The 27437-nt window shown below is 43.8% G+C and overlaps 1 protein-coding gene across 4 annotated transcripts in view; it reads left to right on the top strand.

Moving 5' to 3' along the window:
• Positions 1 to 4424: 4424 nt before the first annotated feature.
• The window catches only part of RPRD2 (regulation of nuclear pre-mRNA domain containing 2), a 43431-nt gene continuing 20418 nt past the window's right edge, over positions 4425 to 27437 (top strand). For all 4 annotated transcript variants that reach the window (XM_065573738.1, XM_065573737.1, XM_008170311.4 and 1 more), the window contains exons 1-2: positions 4425 to 4761; positions 20847 to 20976. In XM_065573738.1, coding sequence (XP_065429810.1) covers positions 4560 to 4761; positions 20847 to 20976 — 332 coding nt within the window. In that variant the 5' untranslated portion in view covers positions 4425 to 4559. The remainder of the gene's footprint in view (positions 4762 to 20846; positions 20977 to 27437) is intronic.

Here is a 27437-nt window from a genome sequence, read left to right as displayed (position 1 = left end):
AGTGGGGGCTTAGTGGGGACCAGGCCTCAGTTTTAAAATCTAAGAGAAGTAACAAAGTTTATGGGGAGAAGGATACAACCAAATACATGTTTTTGTAGACCCTTGTAGTTCTCTAATGGTAAAAGATGCCAGCTCAGCTAGCCATCATTAATTGGCTGATCTCTTAAAGGCATAGCATAGGGTGGATCTTGAAGAGGTACTTAATGAGGAAAATGGACTGGCCTTACAGATGAGTTGAGGGAGGATATTCCATACATAAGAAACAAAGTGGAGGAAGGGTCAAATTGTTTTGTTTTTGAAGCTGATGTGGGTAGCAGCAGTTGAGGCTGATGTTTGGAGAGACGAGCAGACAAGAATGAAGAGGTAGAGTTGTGAAGCTTGAACTTTAATATTTAGGAAAACATGGAACTCTTGTAATATCCTGTGCAGCATTATAAATTGCAGCAGTGAGTATGATCAGCACGTGCAGCTGTAGTGCACATTGTGCTATGGTTACTGAGGAAGTTATTATCTGTTAAATTGGTTGAGTGGGTTTCTTCAATTAACATTAGCATGAGCTTCTACAGCCAGAACTGGTTTGTCTTGTATTTCATACAAGTAACATCCCTCAAGGTATGACCAGCTTTGAACCTGCTTTTAAATTCATGGAAATGCTTTGGTGTCATCTCACTTATTTCAGTTGGATGCTTATTCCAGCTCCTGCAGAGATGAAAAGTAAATAGCAGCCGTCCAGTGTCCTTTTTTTTTCTTTAAATGAAGTGGGAAAGGGTTCCTATAAGCAGATTTTGTTGTTTTCACTCATCCCTAATTAGGTTAACAGCTTTTAAACAGGTGGTTGCATCACAGGAAATATAGAATATTTTTCAAGGTTGGAACACTAGGTCTGATCCTGTCCTTTCACCTTCTGCAGACAACTAGATCAGTGCAAAGTGGATGTCAAATGCTATCAGATCAGCGTGGTAGCCTTTTGCACTCATTTCATAGTGGTGGGAATGACTGTGCAAGGTGCAGGACAATGGAGAATTAAACAGTGTTTGTTATCTCTACGAATGCAAGATCTGTTTTAATCTGGTCCTATTGCTTCATTCCGTAGCTGGAGTCAAACTACTTCTGAGAATGTCTTCAAGAGTCAGGACTTCAAGGGAGGAATAAGCAGCTCACCTAGTGTCTGGGGGCTGGGGTAGATGGTTGGAGATAGGTAGAAAATGCCATAATAAATGTTTGTTGCTAATCAGTATGGCCTGCATAGTTGCGCTCCAGGTTTCTAGTAGGATTAGTCATTTTTTGGCTGTCTTTGGCACAACAGTGCTTCTGTTTATACTCTCAACTATTTATACTCTGATGTCAACACTACTTCCTGCTGTAGCTCATTCTAAACAATGAAAGGGACTTTGTATATTGGGTCCTGAATGTAGGAAAGACTCAATTGTATTACCATCTAATTCTAGATTTTCTTTAATTGTGCACTGACAATTCTCAGAATAAGCCTGTTTTGCTCATAGAATCATAGAATGTCAAGGTTGGAAGGTACCTGAGGAGGTCATCTAGTCTAACCCCCTGCTCAAAGGCAGGCAGATTTTTGCCCCAGATCCCTAAATGGCCCCCTCAAGGATTGAACTCTCAACCCTGGGTTTAGCAGGCCAATGCTCAAACCACTGAGCAGGAACAGGATCCAAGACATGAGTTTATGATGTCTACCACAGGAGCAAAATATTGTATGATGGGAACTAGGGGATGGCTGGTGGTAAAGAGACAGCTTTCTGTAGCTTCCCAAAAACCTGTGAGCTAAAGCCCGGGAACCCACCTCTCTTCCATCAGCCTGCCTTCTGCAGAAGCTGGTGCGAAGTACTACTTCCATGTTTATCTTGTTAGAGAGCTTTAAAATATGCCTCTTCATTGTAAAGAGACAATCTTATTCACATTTTTAAAAAAACAAATATTATTTCTTGAGCCATCTTAATTTAACAACATGTAATTTTTTAACTGTTTGTGCTGCTTTTTTTTATTTTGGCTGAGGACAATACAGTATTAGAATCCTTTTCTCCTTCGGCTAAGGCTCAGCTACTTTGGCTGTAAATCACTTAATATTGTCTGTTAATTGTTTTTTTTTAAATGTACTGTAATGAAGCAAGTGAGAGAGCTTATCTCTTGTAAGAAAAAAAAATCAAGCTCTTACAGGTTTACTCACTCCTACTCCTTTAAAAGTGGTAATTGTTTCTCTATCCATCCTCTTCTTTTCAATCTCTTCTAGGGCAGGCTCTGCTTAATAAAACCACCTGTTGCTCTCTTCTACAAACCACCTGGTGCAGGTTCTACCAGTGGTGTGGAGTGCCTTTGCAAAATGGCACCAGTGCTGAATGAGCTGGGCCAGTTCTGTCTGTGATGCTGCTCTCTTGGGCAGAAGAAGGGAGGGTGGTGGGGAGAACCAAAGAGCATAGCATTCTGCCATGACTTGGGCCAGCAGGGCCTGTGGCCATGTGCCAAGTGCAACTCTAGTCAATGCAGTGGGGGGAGTGCAAAGGCTGCTGGGAGAAAAAACATGAAGCTGGGAAGAAAGTGCAAAGGATGTTGGGACACTGGCCAATAGTGGAGGGGAAGCACAAAGGATACCAGGAGTGTGACTAAAGCGGGGGGGGGGGGGGAGGAGGAAGAACTACCGTGAATGCTGGCAGCGTCAGCAAGGTGTCTGTGGGGGAGAGAGAAGCACAAAGGATGCTGGGAGCGTGGACAAGGTGGGGGGGGGAGAGAAGCACAAAGGATGCTGGGAGCGTGGACAAGGTGGGGGGGGAGAGAAGCACAAAGGATGCTGGGAGCGTGGTCAAGGTGGGGGGGAGAGAAGCACAAAGGATGCTGGGAGCGTGGTCAAGGTGGGGGGGAGAGAAGCACAAAGGATGGTGGGAGCGTGGTCAAGGTGTGGGGGGGGGAGAAGCACAAAGGATGCTGGGAGCGTGGACAAGGTGGGGGGGAGAGAAGCACAAAGGATGCTGGGAGCATGGTCAAGGTGGGGGGGGAGAGACGCACAAAGGATGCTGGGAGCATGGTCAAGGTGAGATGGGGGAGAAGCACAAAGGATGCTGGGAGGGAGCATGATCATGCCCTTCATTGTACAGCCCTAAGGCAGCTACCTCCCTCCCCCTTTCGCGCTGGGAAGCCCTGATTGGACTGACACTCTTGACCCTTCCCCCAGGGGAGGGGGAAAGGCCTCGGTCATTTGTTCGCGCTCCCTTCCCGCCTCACGTCTGGCCCCTCCACTTCGCACATGCGCAGTGAGTGGAAAGAGCGCCTCAGTTCACGGCGCACGCCCGGGGCTTGTTTAGAGAGAGCGGCCCGCATGCGCAGGAACGTCATTTCCTCAGGCTTGCGCACAATCGATTGGGAAAGAGGCGGCGTTTGCGCGGCCACGTTCGCGCATGCCCAGTATGCTCCGCGACGCTGACGAGGGGTTTGGCGCATGCGCAACCACTGTGTGGCGCGTGCGTCGTGAACACCTCGCGCCTGGAGGGGCTCGGCGCGTGCGTAGTTGGCAGCGTCCCGAGAGGGGTTGGCGCATGCGTCCTAGATGGCTGTGGTTCTGAGGGTAACTTGAGAAACCTAGTACAAAATGGCGGCAGATGGGCGGGCTCCGAGCTGTGTTGGGGATGGAGAGTAACCAGCCCCTGGCAGCCGCCTAACCGGTTAGCGGCTCAGCGAGCACAGGAGGGGCCCTTCAGGGGAAGGGGTCCGTTAAAAGCCCCCTAGAAAGCGAGGGGGCGGGGCTGCGGCGCGTGCCCGGGGCGGTAGCGTGAGGCGCGCGCTCCCGCGACCATTGGCGGCCGCGCGACGCTCCCACCGTTTCGCGCGAGTGCGCGCACTTCCCAGCCGGAGTGTCTCGGGCCCGGGAGAGAGGCCGGGCGGTGGCAGAGCCACCCCTGTGTGCCAGGGAGAGGAGGGGTGCAGCGGCCTCTCGCGCTCCGGCCCCGGCCGGCGGGACGGGGTGTCACCTCCGTGCGTTGTGCCCGCTCGAGGGGGCGGGGATAGAGCCGCTCCATTGCAGGGGGGCGGGGGGCGTTGCTTGCTGTTGCGGGGTGGAGGGGGGATGAGACCCTCGCGCGCGCCGTAGGCAGGGCTGCGCGCGCGCGGGCGGATCGCGGGCAGGCCGGGGTTGAACGAGTGTTTCCTTGGACTGGACGTCAGCGGGCGGGAGGCAGCGGCGGGCACAGGTGCATTGCTGCGCGTTGCGGGGTGCGCCCGAGGGAGACCGGGAAACCCCCCGCACGCACGGGGTGGCGCCGCTCGCATTCCCGCCTGGCACGCCCCGAGCCGGACGGCGAAGCCCCGGCGCCAGGAGCGAAGGGTTGCCGCGGGTGCATTGTTACATGCCTCCTTCTTGGGCAGCGGCCCTGGTTAAATATAGCACCCCCGTGCGGCCGCAAGCCCAGCCCATCTCTGCCCGGGCGCGCGCACAGGAGGCACGCTCCCCCCCCGGGCGAGGGGGGAGGGGAGGACGGCTGAGCGGTGCACGCGCTCCCGGCCGCGGCGGAGGGTAGCGGCGCTGCTGCTGGTGCGACCAGGGGAGGAAGATGGCGGCCGGCGGCGGAGGCAGCAGCAAGGCCTCCTCGTCGTCGTCCTCCTCGGCGGGGGCCCTGGAGGCCTCGCTGGACAGGAAGTTCCAGTCGGTCACCAACACCATGGAGTCCATCCAGGGCCTGTCGTCCTGGTGCCTGGAGAACAAGAGGCACCACAACACTATCGTGTATCACTGGATGAAGTGGCTGAGGAGATGTGAGTTGGGGGGGGCACCATGGCGGGAGGTGGAGATGGGGAGGGGGGCTCTTGAGAAAAAAGAACCACGGCCTCATTATCTGTCCCTGGATGAGCGAAGAGGGCACCAGGAGGGAGATGTGGGGGGCGGGGCATCGAGGAAAGTAGGCACCACAACCCCATAATTTTTCATTGGAGGAAAAGAGAGAGAGGGAGGCAAATGTAATGGCTCTCCAGTCAACCATTGAACCAGGTTAGCCAGGGTCATGGTGAATTCTCCGTTGCTAGCCGTTTTAAAATCAAGATGGGGTGTTTTCCTAAAAAGCATGTTCTAGGAATTGTTTTGGGGAAGTTCTCTGGTCTGTGTTGTGCAGGAGGTCAAGCCAGATGATCACAGTGGTCCCGTCTTGACTTGGATTCTATGAATTGGGAGAGTGAGATTAGGAGGGAGGCATTAGGGGCTGTGAGGGACTCTAGGGAAATAACCCCTTTCTTCCTTTCACTTGCCTTCCATGTCTAGTCCCTTCTCCCCATTTTCCAAACCCTGTTAATCCAGACATTTCCCCTTATATGAATCCCCCCCCCGTTATCCAAACCCTATTGAGAAATCTGTGGTTCCATGTCACTTATCCTATGATTCCCACCCTACAGACTCTTTAATCTGCATCTTGTTTATAGTCCCTCACTGTGCATTAGGTTCTCAGTGGCTTCCCCTAGTTATTTAAGCCACCTCCACTCCTACCCAAATGGTTCCTTTATTGTGTTTTAAATACTTTGGAGTCTATAAACAAGACTATCAGTCTGTGTACAGCTGGTACAATCAGAGATGTTTGCAAAATGCATTGGTTTTCTTAGCTTAAAAAATGCCATTTCTTTTATTGATGATTTGTGTTAATAAGAAATAATAGAAATGCATGGTACCTCTTGCATTGTACCTCTTTAAAATAGATCTGTTTCAGAATTTAAAAAATCTTGCTTACGAATTTGGGAATTTAGTGATGTGAATTTCTAAATTGGTTGAGATCTTTGTTTATAGTTCAGGACAAGTCTGGGAAATCTGTTGCATTGCTTAACATGTTTGTATGTGTGGTATTTGATTCACAAGCAGAAATGTTCAGTTTGAAGTGGATGTGAGTGTATATCATTTACAGCAATAGACATTCTAACACAACTTCACAAAAGTCCAAAAACTGTGGTGGGAATCAACAGAATGTATGGGGTAGGGAGAGAGGGAGTGTCTTGAGAGGATGAAGGGGAGATAACTACCTTCTTGTACCACAGGTATCAAACATATATTTAATAATTGATAGCTAGTCGTCTTCCAGCTTTAGTTAACTTATTGAAGTTAAGGCTCTCTGGGGCATAATTATACAGAGAAGAAATTTTTGGAGCACATAACTTCTAGGCAAGCCCTTATGATCTCTCTCAGTTCTATCATATGGCATTATCATTGCTGTGTATGTTGCTTACAGTGTTAACCAGTAGCTGGGGAGTCCTCTCCAGAGTCTCAGGTAAAGATTTTCGTATACAATTCCAAGAAAAAAATAAGCATGTAAATTAACCGCCTGAACATCAGCTCTCATTTTTGGATGCTAGCCACAGTCTTCTTCCCCCACTCCCAAAATAGTAGTCTCTTTAGATGTGGGTAGGAGGAAGAGTATTGGATATTAAAATCAAATCTAGAGAGCACTGGCCGTAGGTGTATTGTGGACTTGACAGTGGAGAGATTAATCTTTTTCACTAGTCTAAACATGGTTTGATCATCTTTGCTGGAATTGCTCTTTCATATGTTCTTAAAACATTCAAATCTTGTACTGTCTCAGTATGCGCTAAAGTAAGTTTTGCAGGAGCAAGAAGGTAACATTAAAGTGGCATTATAACTCTGTTATGCTTAAAAATGTTAGAAATAGTTCATTTTCCATATTAAGAGATGATTCTCTAAGTTGCTGAGTGCCCTTTTTTCCTTGTTTACTTTGATTGTATTTGAGGGCTCTCCACAGGAGGGAAAGCAGGATTGAGTCCTCATTCAGGAGCTGTGTCCTGCACTTACATCACTTATTCTAATCTGTGCAGGCTGATAAATGCTGTGAATTAATTGGCAGAATAGATTGTAAATTGTTATGAATCTTGATACTTATGAGGTACAGTTATTAGGGCTTGAATTGCAGGTATTTGTCTAGATGCAGAGATGATGGCGAGTAACTATATTATACACTGCTTCAGTTAGCATAACTGTGTTTGCATTTTAAAATCACACAATTCTTCCTAGCAGTCTGAAAGTCTCAAAAGCAAGACTTGCTTGTCATTTGGAATAAACTGAGATGTATCTTGCAACAAATGTCAATGAAAATTAAGGTTTTGGAGCAGTCTGCAAGTAAAGGGGACATTTTGTGAGAGTGAGACATTTGCAACTCAGCTAGCATGTGGGTTCAAATAGAAAATTAAACTATTTTCCTTTCCTTCTAATTAGCATAAAAAACACTTAATTGTTGAAATTTTCAACAGTACAGTTGTCTGACTTACTGAAATTGTAAACAGTTTGTTATCAAAGGTTGTAATTAAACTTTATTTTCAGATATGTGAACTCAAATGAATATCTTAATGAGAAGTGAATCTTACTTCTAGGGCTGGGATTGCTGGGCAGAGCAAAATAGAGTAGTTCATAATTTTCTTTTGTTTTGCTAGCGTGACAAGTAGTTAAGTTGTTTTTTTTTAATGGTATGTGTAAGAATCAAAATATTAACTCTTAAGAAGCTGCTTTTGTCAAAACCTCTAGTGACCTCTTTTCTAAAGCTCAGAACTAGTACTCCATCCTCATCCTCAGTCTGTCATCTGCCTTTGACACCATTGATCATGCTCTTCTTTATATCCTGTCCTGTCATGGCTTCCATGACTGTGTCTTCTCCTGTCACCTCTCGAATTGTTCCTTCAGTGTGTCCTTTGGCTCATCCTCTTCATCCCCCACATTTCTATGCAGTTTCCACAGATCTCTGTCCTTGGGCCCCTTTTTTCTCTATACTTTACCTCTGTGTAATCTCACCTGCAAAGAAAATTCAGCTACCATTTCTCTCTGCTAAGGACTCACAGATCAACCTCTTTACTCCAGACCTGTCTTCTGTCCAAACTAAAATCTCGGTCTTTCTGACATCTACTTGTGAATGCCTAGCCATCAGCTCCTTCTCAACATTGATAAAACAGAGCTCTTAATCCTCGTCCCCCACGAACCTCCCTGTTACCTCCATTCCCGTTCACTGTGGACAACACCATCGTCCTGCTTGTCATTCAGGCCTCTAACCGGGGCACCATCTTTGATTCAGATCTCTCTCTAAATCCTCAAATTTAGGCTATGTTTAATTTTCCACACAGGGCCTTTCTTGTTCATCCACTTCTGAAACTCTTGTTCGGGCAGTCCTCTCGCATCTCGATTACTGCAACATCCTTCTCTCTGTCCTCGAGAAATGCAGTTTTGCTCCACTCATATCCATTCAGAATGTTGTCACAAAGATCATTTTCTTAGACCATGTAATCCCTCTTTTTGCATCCCTCCTCCGGTTCCCCCTTCTCTATCACATCAAACAAGCTGTTTACTTTCAATTTGAAGGAGCTTCATGGCCTATCTGCTCCCTACCTATCATCTCTTAAGCTTAAGGTTAAGATTTTGTCACAGTTATTTTTAGTAAGTCATGGACAGGTCGCAGGCAATAAACAAAAATTAATGGGAGCCTGTGACCTGTCTGTGACTTGTACTAAAAATAACTGGGAGTGTGGGGGGAGGGAAGGAATGACAGCCCAAGCCCCACTGTGTGGGGACTGGCAGCCTGAGCCCCACTGCAGGGGCTGGGGGGCACACATCTCCTGCCACTGATAGCTGAAGCCGAAGAAGTCACAAAAATGCAGTAAAGTCACAGAATCCATGACCTCTGCAACTAAATCATATTCTTGCTTGTGCACCATTGAGACATTGACTTCCTGCCTTCCCATCAGCCCAGGATGCATAGGGCCCTGCCAAATTCACGGACATGAAAAATACGACATGGACCCTGAAATCTGACTGTTGTAGGGGAGACCAGATTTCACCGAGTTGGGCAGCCGGAGAGTGGTAGCTGCTGGCTGGGAGTCCAGCTCTGAAGTCAGCGCCACCGCCAGCAGCCGCATAGAAGTGAGGGTGGTATGCTATGGTATTGATGATTACCTGTTCTGTTCATTCCCTTTGAAGCACTGGCACTGATCACTGTCAGAAGACAGGATATAGGGCTAAATGGATCTTTGGTCTGACCCAGTATGGCCATTCTTATGTTACTGCCACCCTTACTTCTGTGCTGCTGTTGGCGGTGGTGCTGCCTTCAGAGCTGGGCACCCAGCCAGCAGCTGCCCTCCGGCTGCCCAGCTCTGAAAGCAGCAGCACAGATGTAAGGGTGGCAGTATCACTACCACACCCACAATAGCCTTGTGACCCCCCCCCCTTACCTGTTTTGGGTTGGGACCCCCACGATTACAATACCATTACATTTCAGATTTAAATATCTGAAACTCAAATTTATTATTTTTAAAATCTTATGTCCATGAAATTGACCAAAATGGTCCATGAATTTGTAAGGCCGTAATGATGCAGCTTCCATCACCCATTTGATACATTTTCCGACACCTTCATGCTTTCTTCTATGCTGCCCCTCATGCCTGAGAGGAACTCCCCATAAACAGCACAAAACTAATTATTCTTCTTCAGATTCCACCTTAAAACTCTCCTTTTCTATCATCCCTACAAAAACTTGACAATAGTTAGCTGGCGTTGTACTGACTCCACCGCATATCATGCTGAGCCAATTTGTCTCATTGTTTCCTCATACTCTCTTACCTGTCTCTGTATCCACCAGTTGTTCATTGCCTTATACTTAGGGTATGTCTACACTTACCACGGATCGATGTGGCGATCTATCCACTGGGGGTCGATTTAGCGGGTCTAGTGAAGACCTGCTAAATCGACTGCAGATTGTGTTCCCGTCGACTCCGGTACTCCACCAGAACGAGAAGCATAAGGTAAGTCGACAGGAGAGTTTCTCCTGTCGACCCGGCACGGTGTAGACACTGCAGTAAGTCCAACTAAGCTATGTCGACTTCAGCTACGTTATTCATGTAGCTGGAGTTGTGTAACTTAAGTCGACTTAACTCCGTAGTGTAGACCCGCCCTTAGGTTGTGAGCAGTTTGGGGCATGGACTGTCTTTTTGTTCCGTTTGTACAGCACCTAACACAAAGGAGTCCTGGTCCATGAATAGTAATGGTCCATGATAATACAAATAATAGCTGGTAATAATTAAGAAAATTTGACTTGCTTTTAATAGCTGTTATTTCCTGAGAGCCTCTTGCAAAGGGTAGAATTAATAAGATAAGAGAGTGGCTTTTTGTCCCAGAATTCTCAATAAAGTTTTTATAAGATTCAGATGAAGGTACAGTAGAACCCAGTTGTCTGACCCTCCATTAACCGGTTCTCCTTATTAACCAAACAACCAGCGCACACAGGTCCAAAAGAGGGCAATCTCTCCTGTACCCTCTAGATGGCACTGCAGCCTCGCACTTTCCCATTCTCTGGGTTATCCGAATTTTTGGTTATCCGATCTGGCCTGAGTCACAGATGTCGGTTTCTAATTTTCCCTGGGGGTGCTCAACCTCTGCACAGTCCCAGGCCCCACTCCACCCCTTCCCCTAAGCCCTCATCCCGCTTCTTCCCACCCCCACTTCACCCCTTCTCCCCAAGGCCCCACTCCTGCCCCGCCTCTTCCCCTCCCCGGTCCACCCCCACCCCACCTCTTTCCACCTCCTACCCTGAGCGCGTCCTGTCCCCTTCTGTCCCCCCAGTGCCTCCTGCGCACTGCGAAACAGCTGTTCCGCAGCGTTCAGGAGGTGCTGGGAGGGAAGGGGAGGAGTTAATCGGTGCGGGCCACCAGCGGGAGGGGAGCTGGCTGCCGGCCAAGTCCCAGTTAGATTGGATAAATGAGGTTCTCCTTGTTAGAGCCCTGTATGGGACAATTTTTTAATCCCACCTCACAATTCCCAATCGCTCCTGCATTTTTTGTTGAATTGTTATCCTGCTATTAAGACAGCAAATCCTATGGGACCTGCAGGATCCCAGTCCCACTGCAGGTCTCTATTGCTTGTACTTATATTGAACTGAAAAAAATAGCTTGGTGTTTACGTCTCTTAGTAGGGTGACACTCTTGAAGAAAGCATTGTACAAAAATTAAATTGAGCAGTGTTATAGGTGGTATTTCTGAAATGATACTTGTCTTATACAGTATTTTTTTTCTGGTTTATAAATTCATTAAACATATGAATAAGGGAATTAGAATTTTTTCTATAATGTCATCTGTAGTGACATTAGCAGCACTGTTAAAAAGATCATTGATTTTCATGCAAACTGTGGTCAGGAAGAAATCTCCCCACTTACACCCACCATCCTATAGTCAGTCTTGCACACTTAGCTAGGTTCTCATCTACTGGTTTCTGCCATCCTCTAGATACCGCTTGAGACAGAACATTTATTGATTTTTGTTTTGGTATTTGAGTTATTTTCTTTAATTCCAAAGTTTTCTTCCTCTGTTTATATCATATAGTATGTATGTGTTGTCAAATCCTGTCAAATTTTTTTCCCTCTGCATTTCTCTACTTTAAGTCTTTTAACAGATAAGGTACTATGTAATTCTTATACAAAAGATGTGATGCTATTAGAATGGAACCATTCCTTTTTTTAATGCAGAATTAGCGCTGACATTTCGATATCTCTGTCAGCACATGATTGAATTATCTCTTCATCAGTTTTTTGTTCTAGTAGTATAATCATATGGACAATGACAGCTTGCTTATGTGAAAACTGAAAGTTTCACTAAAATAGACAATATTTTCTTTATAGAAGTATAGGGTATTTAATGCAGTGAATCACTTTTTCTCCAAAACTCACTACTGTGAATCTATATTATAAAAGACTTTCTGACAGGACTATCTAATTTATTCAGTGTGCTTGCATAAATACTATTTAGCCACAAATTAAATATAACTGCTTTTCAGGTCAGTAAGCTATGCATTTATTAATTTCAGACATGTTAATCCATCAAGCAATATAACATCACTTTTAAAAAAAAGTACAGGAGGCGCACTTGAAGAAGAATTTGAAAAACATTTGGCCATTGGCAGTGTGAGATCAATAATGCAGTTTACTGTTTCATGAGAAGAACTGATGTCTCCTTTACAATTTGTTGAGACATCATGATCGAATAAAAGGTCTCTTCATTCATTGATCTATAATAAAGATTTATTCAGGTACCTCCCAGTATGTTAACTGCATGCATTCCCAGTTTACCAGTTGCATAATGCAATGATGCGATTGAAATTTGCTTCTTTTTTGCGTATGATTCTGTTTCATAAAAGCAGTGTGCAGTTAGTGTGTTCTTATTTTGATATAGTTTTTAATCGCTAAAACCCACTGCATATTAAGACTTGTGTATAACTATAAATATAGCTTTATCAACTCTGATTTATTTGAACATACTTTTTTTGTAATTTGTAATTTGGAAGGGTTAGAAGAACCAATTGACCCTAACTGAAAAAAAAAAAAATCTTATTTCTGCCTTGGTGCATGTGTTAAAGTTCAACATCATGAAAACTACTGTGAGGTTTCAAGTGCTGGATTGTGGCATAATTAATTGAATTTAGCTGTTAGAACTAACTGACTTTATTTGCCACTTGAAGAAATCTATAGGATGGTTGATTTAAAGAAACCAAAAACTTGATTTAAAGGAGCCCTGGCAAAACCAAAACAAATTATTTAAAATAAATCCTTAAATTATTATAATTTTCTTGTGGTCTAATTTTTTGGCATTGTATAGAAGATTTCTGGAAGTCTGTGTAGACAATACAACTGTGACACAAATGCATCCAGTGACCAACGGATGGATTTAACAAAGTTGTACAGAATTTTTAATAACATTATGGTAAACCTTCTTAATTTGGCTGAATAGTTGTCTAGTAGATTAATACAACTGAATTTTAAAGTTTCACCTGCTCTTCACCAATTTGGCTGCTTGTTTTAAATTTTTTTTGTAATTGACTCATCTTACATCTGAGTCATGTATTAGCACAATTCTGCTGTTTGTGTTTCACGGTACTGTAGAGGAAGGTTTAAATTCAAAATATCTTTTGGGGGAGGCAGTGGCCTGGTGGATGGAGCACTATTTCCAGCTCTGCCACCGGCCTGTTGGATGACCTTGGGCAAGTCATTTGCTTTCTGCCTCAGTTTCCTCATCTGTAAAATGAAGAGAAAGATACTGATCGTTGTAAAAACATGCTAAGATCTATGGATGAAAAGCACTACAGAACTAAGAATTGTTTTTATTATTAAATAACAAATCTTAACTTTTTTCATATCGGGTTTTCTATTAAACATAAATTTGGGGCCTAAACTACTTGTGTCCTGTTTCATAATTGTTACCGCAGTTAACACAGCATAATGAAAATAGCAAGAAATCTGTGTTAAATAATAGCAACAATAATTGTCCATAAATACTTGAAAAAATTATTTTTCTGCTAATCAGTAATGAGTGAAAAAGACTTCCCTCTGGGAACTGAAAAGTGAGCCTGACATGAGCCTTGTAAATTTCACTTTTCTACTCCTGCTGGGACCCTCCTGTGGGCAGGAGTAGTAGAGACAGTGGACTGTATTCTGTTGCTACTGGGTTGCTCTTGGAGAAGGAGGAAGATAAATGTATCTAGTCCCACTATCCCATTAGCAGCCTTTGCTGCTTCTGGCCTTATACTTGGGGGTGTGCAACGTGTAGCAGTAGAAGAGAGTCTCATATGAACCTCTGCTGTTATTTGGGATGGGCTGGGAATAAAGAGCTTCTTCCTTCTCCTAAGAGATTGCAGAAGCAGCAGGCCAGTGTCTGTGGCTTCTGCATGTTGCAGGTCTGCAAGAGGAGCCGCATAGGGAAATTTACAAGATTATAATCAGTTTCACTTCACTGACACAGCAGCTGGAGGGCCTCATCCTGCAGGGAGACCTCGCCTGCCTTTCCCAAAAGGAGGCGTGTAGGTGGGCATGCTCTCACAAATGGAGAGGAAAAGCATCAGAAAAACTACATAGAACAGGATAGAGAAAGGGAGGGCAAAGAAGCAGCATTTGTGCGCACGCATCTTCTCCCTCAACACACCTATCTACCCTTGTCTTTTCTCTCCCTCATTCTCAGCACCAGAAATGACAGGGATGGGGAGAAGAGACTTCCTCCTGATTGTGTACTGAACATAGCACTCCCCCTGTCATCTGCTAGCCAAAGCTAATACAAAAGACTCGAGGTGGGTGGGCAATAGCAGCTTAGATCACTACCTTGGGACGACTTGGACACAACTTGAGTTGGGAGGTGTAATCTTTTTTTTTTTTAACTGGGCACTGGCCTGTTAGAGTCTAGTAAAATGTTCAGGTCTTGAAGTTAGCTCTCCAGTGGATATCTTCCTAAATGACTATGTATAGTCAGTGTCTTGAAGCAGATGTGACTTAACGCTTCAGAAAACACATTAATAAGTAATCATTGCATACATTCCCACACTTGATGCAAATTCTTTGCAACTCATGATCTCACACACACACCTTTAAAATAAGTTCACCATGGGCACTTTGCCACAGGTAGTGCCAACTGCACTAAACTAGCTTTGACCAACTCGTCCCATAGCTTTTTTCATTTGATAATTTTATGGCTAAGTGCTGAAAAGATGTTCTCATAACAGCTTTATTTTTAATTTTTGCTTTCTGAAGACAAAAGGTGTAGAGATGAAATTGTAGACTTTACCACTGTGAGAAGTAACGGTTATTTTGGGCTTTATAAGTGTGCCCATTGTATGGCATGGGCACATTTACAGTGTGGATTAAAAGCATAGGTGCAACTACTGCCTACAACAGCTAATATAATAGGAATACGTCACTACCAGAACTACTGATACAGGAAACACTACCCATTTACCTCTCCTCAAGGAGAAGCCCTGGCTTTGAGTTTTGGTAGACTGGTAAGGGTCAAAAATTCCAGAGTCCAAGACCATCCTCTCTCAGGAAAGCACCTGCCTTTAGTCCTCCAAAATTCAAATCTAGGCACATCAAGCTCCTCAGCTGTTGGTTTGTGGCAGCCTGGCTCAGTTCCCCCTCTGTGGATGGACATCAGCCTGTTCTGATTGGACTCAGTTGCTGGATCCCATGTGCTTTTAAGCCTCCTGGCTCTGGGTGGTAACTGGTCACTGTTCCTAGCTCTGGATCTCTCAGGCATACTTCCAGGTTCAGTCCCCATGTCTGACACCCTTCTTGGGCAGTGGGACTCTGCAATCTGGCCTCCTTAGATCTCCATTCCTCTTGGGCCCCCCGTTACTTGTACATGATCCCTTAGAGTTTCCCCTCACTGTGGGTGCTCTGATCTTCTATGTTAATCCCTTCAGCAACCCTGTGGCAGGCAAGGAATACAGGCTTAGCAAAGGAATTTTTTAGTCACAGGTACTTTACTGTTAAAGAGCACTGGAGAGATGCAGATCTTTGGAAAATATCACAGTCCTGAATGTGCCCCTTTGTGTCTCATCTCACCCTCCTGCGAGTTCTGGGTTTGGTCAGTGTCCATAGGCTCAGGGGTTCTCAAACTTCATTGCACTGTGACCTCCTCCTGATGACAAAAATTACTACACGACCCCAGGAGAGGGGGCGGAGCCTGAGCCCGCCTGAATCAAACTGAAGCCCATGGGCTTCAGGCCCACTGCCTGGGGCTGAAGCCGAAGCCTGAGCTCCGCTGCCCGGGGCAGAAGCCCTTGGGTTTCAGTCCCGGGCAGTGGGGCTCAGGCCCAGGCCCCAGCAAGTTTAACGCCAGTCCTGGCAACCCCATTAAAATGGGGGTCACGATCCACTCTGGGGTCATGATCCACAGTTTGAAAACTGCTGATCTAGCGAGGCCTTCCTGGCTTCCCTCTCCTTACCCTGGCCTTCTGGCATGAGGTCTTGGATGGCCACTCCTCACAGACCATTACCCCTTAAATATAGTTTCTGACTCCTCTAGGGAATGTGCCCAGGCTGAGGAGCTCCAGCCCCCTCCCCAGACTAGACTTCTATGTAGAGACTTCATTGTTTTTGTGGACAGGCTAGTAGTGGAGGGGTGAGAGCTGTTGACCCTATGGTTACAAAACATGATTGAGTTCATAAATTGACACAGACATACCCCAATCTATCACACCATGGCTCATAGAAAGAGACCTAGTCTTCTAGTTAGTCAGGGCCCATGCTATAATAGGATGTTAGAGATTATAGCTAACACTTTGCACACCTGTAACTTACTCTTCTAAACCAAGTTTGGAAAGGAATTTTCCTTCAACTCAGAGTGGCAGTGACCTTGTTTTTTTTCATCTTCCTGTGCATCATGGGGTTCACATCATTCCCCAAGATCTGTCTATATCTCTATTAATCAACTCCTGCCATTGCAGGGGCCACAGGCATTGGTTCACTTCAGTCCCTTTTGCTCTCAGCCCATGGCACACAATAGCTTAGTCTCATGAGGGCAGTTCTATTTTGGTCTAATTCTAGCTCTTGGCTTGGTGTGTGTGGGTGGTCGGGTGGTATTCAGTGGCAAGTGATATTCAGGAAAGTCTGGATGATCTGGTGGTCCCTTCTCGCCTTATGCTCTGATTCTAGTAGAGCAACTGTGATGTTACCATGTGCTACAGCTTGCCAGTCATCAAACACAGACTTGTGAAATTAATTGAATTTTTTTCCACCTTTGGAGGGGGGCAGAAGAGCTCATTTTGACAAATCATAAGACTTCTCACTGTATTTTCCCTTCACTGAGGCCATCATCTTGTCACCAGCATATCCCTTGATACCCATAAGTAGATTCCCCTCTCTAGATGTTTCCATGCAGGCAAGCAGAGAGATGATTGGTTCATTAGGCTACATCTCTTTTCTAGAGGTTCAGTAACATCCCACAAGTGTTTGCATTAAGCATCCTTAACTTCATTCCTTGGAAGAAATATAGGGTGTGGCCAATGGTGTTTCAATAAATGAGGTGCAGCAAATATATAAGAAACTTGGCCACTGACTGTTTAAATTTGCAACATGTGAGTGATCACATTTCTCAACTGGCTGCAACGTATTCTCTCTAGTGTATATTTCCTGCCCGAACTGCAGGCCTAGTATACATGGGAAAGATTTTTCGGTATAACCCAAGGCATGGATTTATACCAATATGGTTATACTGGTATAACCCCCTGTGTAGTCATTTTTTCTAGTACAAGAGTGCCATTTTTCATTTAGCTTGTTATTGGGAAGGAGTGTAATCTAAAAGGAAAAAGGCCAGTCTTTTGCCTTAATAAAAGTGTCCGTGTGTGGGGGGCGGTTATACCAGTATAGAGTTAACTGATAAAACTTGCCCATGTAGACAAGGCACTAGGCTATATAGGATCTATCTACACTGCACTATAACACCCACAGCTTGCTTAGCTGACTCAGGCTGCAGGGTTGTAAAATAGAGGTGGAGATGTTTAGTCTCGGGGACCCTCCAGCCCAAGCAGCTACACAGCAATTTTAAAGTCCCAGAGCCCAAGCCAGCTGACATGGGCCAGTGGCAAGTGTTTTATTACAGTGTAGACATATCCATAGAGGCCTATTGCCTGGTCTAGATCATGTTATCAAACATGTCAAAGAGAAACACTAAGTGAATACCTCTGAATTCACAATAGGTAGATTAGAGGTGCAGTAGAACTTCCGAGTTATGAACATCACAGTTACGAACTGATCAACCACATGCCTCATTTGGAACCGGAAATACGCAATCAGGCAGCAGCAGACACACAAAAAAGCAAATATAGTACGGTACTTTGTTAAACACTCTACTAAAAAAATAAAGGGAAAGCAGTATTTTTCTTCTGCATAGTAAAGTTCCAAAGCTGTTCAGTTGTAAACTTTTGAAAGAACAATAATGAACATAATATTTTGTTCAGAATTACGAACATTTCATAGTTATGAACAGTCTCCGTTGCTGAGGTATTTGTAATTCTGAGGTTCTACTGTAACAGCTAGCAAAATCAGAACATAGATGACGTGGCTCCAAGGGAATCTCTTTGGTCATCTGTTCAAGCAGGAGGTGCCCTGAGCTGCTTCCCATAAACTTTTTTTGTTACTATTATTTGACTGTTTACATGGTATGGAATGAGACCAATGCAGTAAACAATGAGTTACAGTATATCTCTTCTCATCTCAATGAGCAATGCCATCAAATGAAAATCTATATTTCTCCTAACACTCTTACTTTTGAAAGTTAAAATATTTAGCTACTGGGTCATGACTTGTTCAGGCCAGTTGCAGGACAGCAAAATAAAATAAGCTGCATCTAGCACTTCCCTGCTGTGTCACTATTTTTTGGCTATGCAGGAACAACACAACATCTAGGGGAATGAGGGGCAGAAGAGACATTTCATGTATCAGGAGATTTATCTTAGTATTTTCTGTGTTGCTAATACCATAATATCTAAGTGTTGATGAGAGATACTTAGGGTTCTTCTCTGATTAGAGCCCAATACAGGATAGCCCTCTTTGCATATGCTTTATAATTGAAGCTACAAAATTATGGGCAACATTTTTCCTTCTCATAGCTTTCCCCATTATGATAATAGAAATGTTTTACCTGAACACTATATGAACCATTCGACCTCTGCTAAAGAAATGCATTGTCGAAATGTCATTATGCAGCTCTTTTACTATGCTTCCTGAATTTAGTTCACATTTGGAGTAGCAGTAATTTTGCTAAAATGGGTTTAGTGGAGTTATGGTTATATGAAAAGTCATGCTCAGAACAATAGTCTGAAAGAAGTTTACAAGTGGGGAATTTAAAAAACCCCAACGTTCCGTTTGCATGTTAACAGAGGACCATTATATATGACCATGTACGACACCTTGTTGGAAGAGCATCAACAACTGAAGGAAAGGTTTCTTGAGGCTACTGTAGTGGTGTTCCAGTGGTTTTTAATGGGGTATATCCCGCTTCCCTCTGGAAGATGTTTGCTTTTTCTGCAGGAGAGGGTAGCACCTGTGCTACTGCTCTGATGCGCAGTCCTTCCCTCAGTGGTACTGGTAGGAGCATAGTGAAATTAGGGCAGACCTAGTTGGAATTGTTGTATTGCTTTGGTCGGACTGTAGGGAAAGAGCTTTATATAGGTGCACCAAAGGCATAATCATTTTCCTTTCATCAACTTTTTAAAAGTAGCGGAGGATTTATACCTCTTGTGTTTCAACACCATGCTTTTCCCATGGCCCAACAGGAGCAGCAGGATCTAGGCCTGTGTATCACTGCAGTTCTGTTGCTGGGAAAGTGCTTTGTGCACAAGCAGCAATGCATGTCTATTCCTTGGGGAAGAGGGAGGAAAGTGAGGCGGTAGTAAATGGACTAGGCACACAGAAGCAAAGCCGCAGAGGACTGGCCTGCTTGGTTTTATTAGCTTGCTCTTTGAGAGGAGGAGCTGGGAAGCCGTACACTCTACTTCTTTGGTAAGGCCGAGCTTTTCTTTGCTGTAACCACCTTGAGTTGAATGAAGGTGCAGCATAAATAGTTTCCAGTGGGTGCCATATCCATCCCTCCACAACCAGAGAAGAGCTTTGTTGTGTGACCTTTTGCGGAGGGAGTGAATGGGAAAGGAAGGTGGGGAGATTCTGGAAGCCCCCGGGAAAGAAAGAGGTTGAAACAGTGAGTGGGGCTAGGGCGGTAGACGATGGTAACTTTGGATCTCATGCAATAACTCTGGCATTGAATATGTGGAAGGTGCTCACATTCTCTAGTGATGGGCTGAAGTATAAAACTCGAAATTAGATTAGTTTATACTGCTCTGTACTAATAATTTGTACTGTAGTGTGTCAGCTTGAATCAATTCAAAAATTCCATTTTTAAATCCCATATCTGTTAAAGTCCTCTTCAAATATATACTGAAAACTGAAAAAAATCCTTTAATAACATTTTTATGACTTTTCACTGCTTTCTGTTGTTGTTTATAAGGATCTTTTCTTCAAGGGAGAACCTGTTATACAAGGGAAAGCATGTAAACTGATTATACACGAAGCACTCTCACTCACAAAGTGAGCAAATTGAAAAATGAGGAAAAACTAAATTTTCTTAACTATTTAAATAATGGTAGGTGTTGTTTGTAGCTATTTTGGGGGCAAAACTTTCAGATAAACAAGCTTTCCAAATTGACAATGCTCCTTTATAGTAAAGGTATGGTAATACGATTACTCTTCAGGTTAAAATCTGTCAATTATTTGTCACTTTCCTTGGTAATATTGTTATTCCAGTCACTGCACTCAGTGTGGCTATAGGCTAGCTGCCCAGCCAAAGGGACCCTATATGAGTGATTATTTTTTTAGGTATAGCAGGCTTCTTAATTACTTAATGACATTTCTGTAACAATATTTTTCATAACAGGGCAGCCAAAAACTGCAAGCTACAGTGCTTCTTCAAAGGCTGTAATGGCTGCATATAATGCAGATTTTCTGGGCCAAACTGGCCTTTTCTGCATCTAAGATCACATATAGTATTTATTTTTACCACCCCTTGATGTCAGTAGTCTTTCTGGTCATATGGTCCCATGAGTTGAGTAAAGATTATAAAAGTTACAAGAAGTCAGTGACCCGTTGCTATTTATTTAGGTTCCTTATATGGCCAACTTTAGACTAGACGAGACTTGGTACTTGTAGGGAGAATGCTTTCACTTAGTTGCACCTTTCATGCAAGGATTTTGAACCAATTCCCAAAATGAAGTTTCACAACATACCTGAGCTAAATTAGTATTGTACCTAATTTTCAGATGAGGAAATGGAGACACTGAAGTTATTGCCCAAAGTCACACAGCAAATCGTTGTCAGAGCGATGCATAGAATTTGGGTGTCCTGACTCCCAGTCCCCTGTTCTAACTCCTAGTCCTGTCTTGTTACCGTTGCACCATTAATAGAAATATTGCTGAAAAAATCATCACACATTTATAAAACTTCATCAGAAATGCTAATGGTACTCTTTGCTTTGGAGTACAACTGAATTTCTTTTCATTTTGTCTTTAGCTGCTTTTCCTCATCGATTGAATCTGTTTTACCTGGCCAATGATGTCATACAGAACTGTAAAAGGAAAAATGCAATTGTATTTCGGGATACATTTGCCGAAGTGCTTCCTGAAGCAGCTGCTTTAGTTAAGTAAGTGATACGTTTTTTGTTTGTGGGTTAATAGCTTAAAAATGTGAATTTACTTGTGATTGCCCTAACAGATCAAGCTATATAGAAGTGTTAGAAATATTTCAAAGGTGTTTCCTTACTTACTCAACGAATTGTCCCACCTTTTAAGATCGTTAATGCACGCATCGGTGCATTCACATTTGCAAAAAACAGAATCTCTTGCATTAGAACATTGCTTTTATTGGTAAAAAAAAAAAAAATTCCGCTGGAGAGGACATAAACACAACTATGCCAGTTGAGGATCTTGATATGGGACGGGAATAGAAGGGAGTGTATATTTGGCTTTATGGACGTTTTTAAACTGTGAAATATTTTTTAATGATATGAAGTGTCTGACTGGAAACATGGTGAAGTGAAACATGAATAAATTACCTGTAAAGCACCTAATATTCTGTACGCACTATGTAAATAAGGTATAATTTGAGGGCTTTGATTTGTCTGACAAGGTTACTTTTTTATGATCCCTTCTCTGTTTTTAAGAATACGCTTTCTTAAAAAAAACCAAAAATGTTGTGAAGAAAGACTGATAGGGTTTTTTTTTTTTGCTAGAGCCATATTAATTACAACACTTTTTCTTATTTTGCCTTCTGTCTCCTTGATTTCTGCTCTTCACCTCCTTATTTTCACATTTTTTATCTTAACCTATATATGCTACTGTATTTAAAGTGTTCTTAAGGGTTTAAGTCTTTCATAGAATCATAGAAATGTAGGCCTAGAAGGGACCTCAAGAGGTCAATTTAGTCTACCCCCTCATGTTGAGACAGGATCATGGATACCTAGACCATCAGTGACAGATGTTTGCTTAATCTCTTCTGAAAAACCTCCAGTGTGGGCGATTCCAAAACTAGAACCCTGCAAGTGTGTGAATATCCGCTTTATATCCACGCACCATTTTTGTGGATTTAATGCGGATACAAATTTTGTATCCATGCAGGGGTCTATCCATAACCTCCCTTGGTAACCTATTCCAGTATTTAACTATCCTTAAAGTTAGAAAGATTTTTCTAAATCTTCCTTGCTGGAGATTAAGTGGATTGCTTCTTGTCTTACCTTCAATGGACATGGGGAACAATTATCCTCTTCGTAACAGCCCTTAACATATTTGATGATTATTGTCAGGTGTGTTTCTCTCCTCTCTCTCTTCCCCCCCCCCCTTCCCCCCCTCCCCCCGCCTCCAGTCTTCTTTCCTCAGGACTAAATATGCCCAGGTTTTTTAACCTTTCCTCATAAAGTCAGGTTTTCTAAAGTTTCCATGATTTTTGTTGCTCTCCTCTGGACTCTCTCCAGCATATTCACATCTTTCTTAAAGTGGGGTGCCCAAAGCAGGACACCATACTCCAGCTAAGGTCTTACCAGTGCAGAGTAGAGTGAAACAATTACCTCCTGTGTCTTACAGTACACACTGCTGTTAATGCACCCCAGAATGTCTCTCTTTCACAACTGCGTCATATTATTGTCTCATATTCAGTTTTTGATCCAGTATAACCCCAGATCCTTTTCTGTGGTATTGCTGCCTAGCCAGTTATTCCTCATTTCGTATTTGTACATTTGATTTTTTTTTCCTTCCTAAATATAATTCTTTGCATTTGTGTTTATAGAATTTCATCTTGTTGACTTCAGACCAATTTGTCAAGGTCGTTTTGAATTCTAATCCTGTTCTCCAAAGTGTTTGCAACCCCTCCCCTCTTGGTGTCCTCCACGTATTTTATAAGCGTACTGTCCAATCCATGTCTTTAATGAAAATATATAATAGTACTGAACCCAGGACAGACCCCACTAGATTTGTTGGCCCAGTTTGACAGTAAATCATTGAGAGTTGCACTTTGAGTATGGTTTTACAACCAGTTGTGCACCTGCTTCGTCTGTACAAGGTGGAAACTTTCTAAGGCGTCTGATCATATTTTCATTTGTTGCTTGACACCCTAATTGCTGGGCTGGACTGTAATTTCACTTCAGGATCAAGCAGAAGGGCTGTGAAGCAGGCAATGCCTATTCATTCACAAATACTAATGTAAACGGCTCTTTGTTTCTTGAGATTAGATGTACTCCTGCTGCTCATTCCATAAGTGAAGTGCTAACCGTTTTGTGGCAGCTCAGTAATTTTCACAGAAAAATAGAGCCTTTAGAGTTGTTTTAACTTTTATTGGAGAGTTTCCATCTTGCTTTTAACTGCACCTTTTCATTAGTGTTTTAGTTAATGGTACTCTGTCTCTGTGAAGAAGCAAAGAAGTGCTGTCCTCATTTTTACACATGTGAAAAGAAGTAAAGTGAGCGTAAGTGACTCGAATGCCAAGATCATTCCAGTTATCTGTTGTGGAGGCAAGAATAGAACTGAACCTCTGTGCTGCCAGTCCTGTGCCTTAACCACAAGACTATCCTTTCTCCAGAGTGCCTTTCAGTTATGTGTTAAACCCAAATGCTACGATTTTATGACTTAAAAAACATGACCAAGCTTTGAGGATATATTTGTGGTGCATTCACTTTGCGGAATGTGTTTTTAATCCTCTTTTTTCTATTCTAGCAGAGCACTAGCTTTCTACGTAGATGGACTATCCTAAATGTTCTAAAATCCATATGCCGACTTGAATTATCTTGAAATTTGTTCTGCCTCAGGAGTGTTTGGTAGTGGTAGTGATCCAAATTTGAGCTCATCCAAGCAAGGGGGTTCCAAGATACAGCCTCCCCCTCCCCCCAAAATAGCATTTTACAAAGTCATCTTGTTCAGACGTGTGTGTGTGTGTGTGTGTGCACACGCGCAACTTTGGTGCACGCTCTGGCTCTAATCTCCTCCAAACTGATCTCAGTTGCTCAGGATTTATATCAGCTAGTGCACGGCTCCCACTATCCCTTAGAAATATTGAAACAGTTGTTCAGGGTTAAGTTAGGTACACCAGGTCAGCACATGCCTAAAAAGGTGAAATGAGTATGTGCAGCAAGATTAGGGGTCGGTTGAAGAAAAAGGGTTTCCAGGCAGCCTGTTGTAAAAGTAGCTGGGTGACATGCTGTGGTCACTGAACCTGGGCTGCACCCCTGCACTATGAGTATGAACTCTACCCCGGGGCAGTTTCCAGAGAGTCTCTTATGCACACTCTTTGCTCTCTGCCTGCATTCTGCGGGGGCAACTTTTTGCACATTTTTGTCTTGAGACCAAAGATTCTGGTTTGAGTGATATTTGAAAGTGCTCTAATATCTCAGCCTGCAAGAGGATATTAATTTGTAAGTATTGGCAAGGAAATTAGCGTTAAGTAGAGGGAAGATAGACTCTAGAAAGCATTTAGGATAACGTGATATTGTTTCCTGAACAGTGGGACTGCGTGAGATCAAAGGAAAGCTAGGTGCTGCGTCATTTGGTCAAGGAGTTCCTGAACACAGCTCCTCCAGCGTGGGCTGCTAGGGAATATGGGAGGGGGGTCAGATTAATGTTGCGGGGCGGGGGTAGAGCAGTGCAAGGGGTGTGGGGATTGTGTGTACAAGGAGAGGATGGGGGAACTAGGGGATGAAGATGGGACATTTGGAGCTGTGGCAAGGGGAGGAAGATAAATGGGAGTGTGGGAGGCGAGAGGTGGGAGGCTGAGAGAGGGGCAACATGCAGGTGGATCACTGCAGAAGTCAAGGGGACTGTCAGCCCGACATTCTTCCCATTCCATTTGAAGCTCCCTTGGTCCCCCAGGCTGGGTTGAGTGGTGGTGGGAGATTCATAGCCCCATCTCTCTGTGGCTGGGGGCTGACGAGGGGTGTGCCTCAAACAAAAGTGGGGGATATGGCGGATAGCCTCCCTCCCTCCTTTGCGTGAGCAAGGATCTCAGGAGGGTCCTGCTTCCTGGGAAGGTCTGAGCCCTCCTCCGTGCCCGAAGGTAAGCCGGGATCTGGGGAGCAAGGTCCTTGCCTTCCTATGTGTGGATCTGGGATCGGGGACCCTGCCCCCTATGAGAGTCAATTTATCCGGAGCCCTTCCTCTCCTGGCAAGGTCTTAACCCCTCTTCCTACCCCCTATGTGAGAGCCTGGATACTACATGCCCAAGGTAGAGGGGATAAGAACATCCACTGAGATGAATGGGGTAACTCTCACTTCTCTGAGCTATTGTTTCAAGCTGTATTCACCTCCATGTATTCACCATTCTGTCAATGGAGTAATCATTACCAAGGAGGCAGTGGATGGGGAGAGGTGAGCTGTTGTTGGGGGGGGGAGAGAGAACAGAGATATTATTAAAAAACAAAACCCAAGGAAATATAAAAGGTGCCTCAGGTCCTTCCCGGATGCAGAAAGTGGCTACATTTAAACCTCTGAACATCAGGCAGTATAAAGTTAAGGTATTCTCCATCCCCTGTAATCCAGCCTAAGTTAGGGTATGTCTGCAGTACAGGTGGAGACACTTGCTACAGAAGGGGTTTTTCCATCATTCTAATTAATCCACCCCTTCAAGAGGTGACCGCTAGATCGATGGAAGAATTCTTCCGTAAATCTAGCAGTGTCTCTACCGGAACTTAGGTGATCTTAACTGTGTGTCTTGGGGGGTGTGAATTTTTCACACCCCTGAACAATGTAGCTAGGTCGACCTAAGTTATAGGTGTAGACCAAGCCTTAACTCAGCCGTCTCTGAGCAATGTCCCAGTATCCCAGTAAGAGGAGTACTAGCATTCTGCACTCACAGATGCTCCAGAATGCTTTGGGAACAGAGCAAATGAGCACTGTAGGACGGTATTACAGCTTCTCTTTGCTAAGGCAAATCTTGAGTTAGGTCAGGCATAGCAAACAGGAGGCCCTGCATGGGGCCCGCACTTAAACACTGAACCTATTCCACACATTCCACTTCAGACTTACTAAATGTTACTACCCCTTCACCCTTGCCTTGAGGATTCGTTCTGAAGCAGCTCCTTCATTTGTCCCTCATTTAGCCATGGAGACCACTGTCATGTCTCCACCAGCCTGGTGACAACCCCCTGGCAAGAAGACACCCTTGTGCAGTGCTACAGACACAGCCTACAAAATTATGTGCAGAAATGAGGCCTACTTATTCTCTCAAGGTAACATGCAACTCTCCATGTTGCAGTCACAGCTCTGCCAAACTGCTTCAGCTAATCCCCCCACTGTTCAATACAGCTACACCTAATAAAGTGGGTGCAGCTGGAGTGCATGCGTATAAATGCTGGAATTCAAATCTGTGGAAAACAAACAATTGCATGTTCTCTTAGTCCTTCCTCATACTGCAGGTTTTTTTGTATATTCATAGATTTTTAAGTCCAGAAGGGTCCATTGTGATCTAATCTAACCTCCTGTGTAACACGGGCTGGAGAATTTCATCTAGTTACTCCTGTATTGAGCCTAATAGCTTGTAATAGATTAAAGCATCTTCCAGTAAGCCATCCAGTCTTGATTTGAAGACATCAAGAGATGGAGAATCCATCACTTCCAATGGTAATTTGATAACCTTTTCATCACTTACTGAAGCATTCCCAGTGGTTATTGCCAGCTCTCGGGGCAGTTAAGATTGCGTTGCAGAGTTAGCATGTACCATAACTTTATATTTTCTGGGTTTTAGAGGTTTAAGTTTACCGACTTTCCACATTTTGGAAGGATATGGGGCACCAGTGGGTTACCTTAATTCCACATAAAAAATGTTTTTTTGGACATGTAACTTTAGTATTGATGAGTTTTTTTATGATAGAAATGTATGTATTTACCAGCCCAGGCACAAACTCTACTCTCCCACCTATACCACTATAATAATTAGTTATATTTTAATCATCTGTCAAAAACGTTATTCACTCCAGGCAATTGGATGAGTAAAACTTTCAACAGACAGATGTACCTGACTTTGTGGCAGTATAGAATTGTCAGAAATGATATTTTCTCCCAATAGGACACAAGTTTTATAGACTCAGAGCTTCAGAGGGACACGGTGGGTGAGGTGATATCTTTTACTGCACGAACTTCTATTGGTGAGAGAGACAAGCTTTTGAGCTACACAGAGCTCTTCAGGTCTGGGAAAGGTACTTCCAGTGTCACAGCAAAACACAAGGTGGAACAGATTGTTTAGCATAAAAGTTAGCACATTGTAAAGGACAGTTCAAAGTAGAGGCCTGTTAAAACCCCATAGTTCCATTAACACGCACAGTCAGGACAAAAAAAGAGGGTTAGTGGGTTACAGATTGTTGTTATAAGCTATAAATCCAGTGTCTGTTCAATAAATGATTTTTATTGTCTAGCAGAGTAATGAATTTAAGCTCCCAAGCTCGTCTTTTGAAGTGTCGTGCAGATTTCCTTTGAGGATGAGGACTGGTAGATCAGATATAGAATGGTTGCTTTGTGAAAAGTGTTCACCCACAGGTGATAGTGTTTTTGTCTTTTATCGTCTTCCTGTGTGAGTTCATTCGAGAGCGTAATGAATGTCTGGTCACACCCACATAATTGTTATTGGGGC

Source organism: Chrysemys picta, chromosome 20 (assembly GCF_011386835.1).
Source record: "Chrysemys picta bellii isolate R12L10 chromosome 20, ASM1138683v2, whole genome shotgun sequence".
In the NCBI taxonomy this organism is placed as follows: domain Eukaryota; kingdom Metazoa; phylum Chordata; order Testudines; family Emydidae; genus Chrysemys; species Chrysemys picta.
Note: the sequence above shows the minus strand (reverse complement) of the source record. Positions and strands in the feature narration are given on the sequence as shown.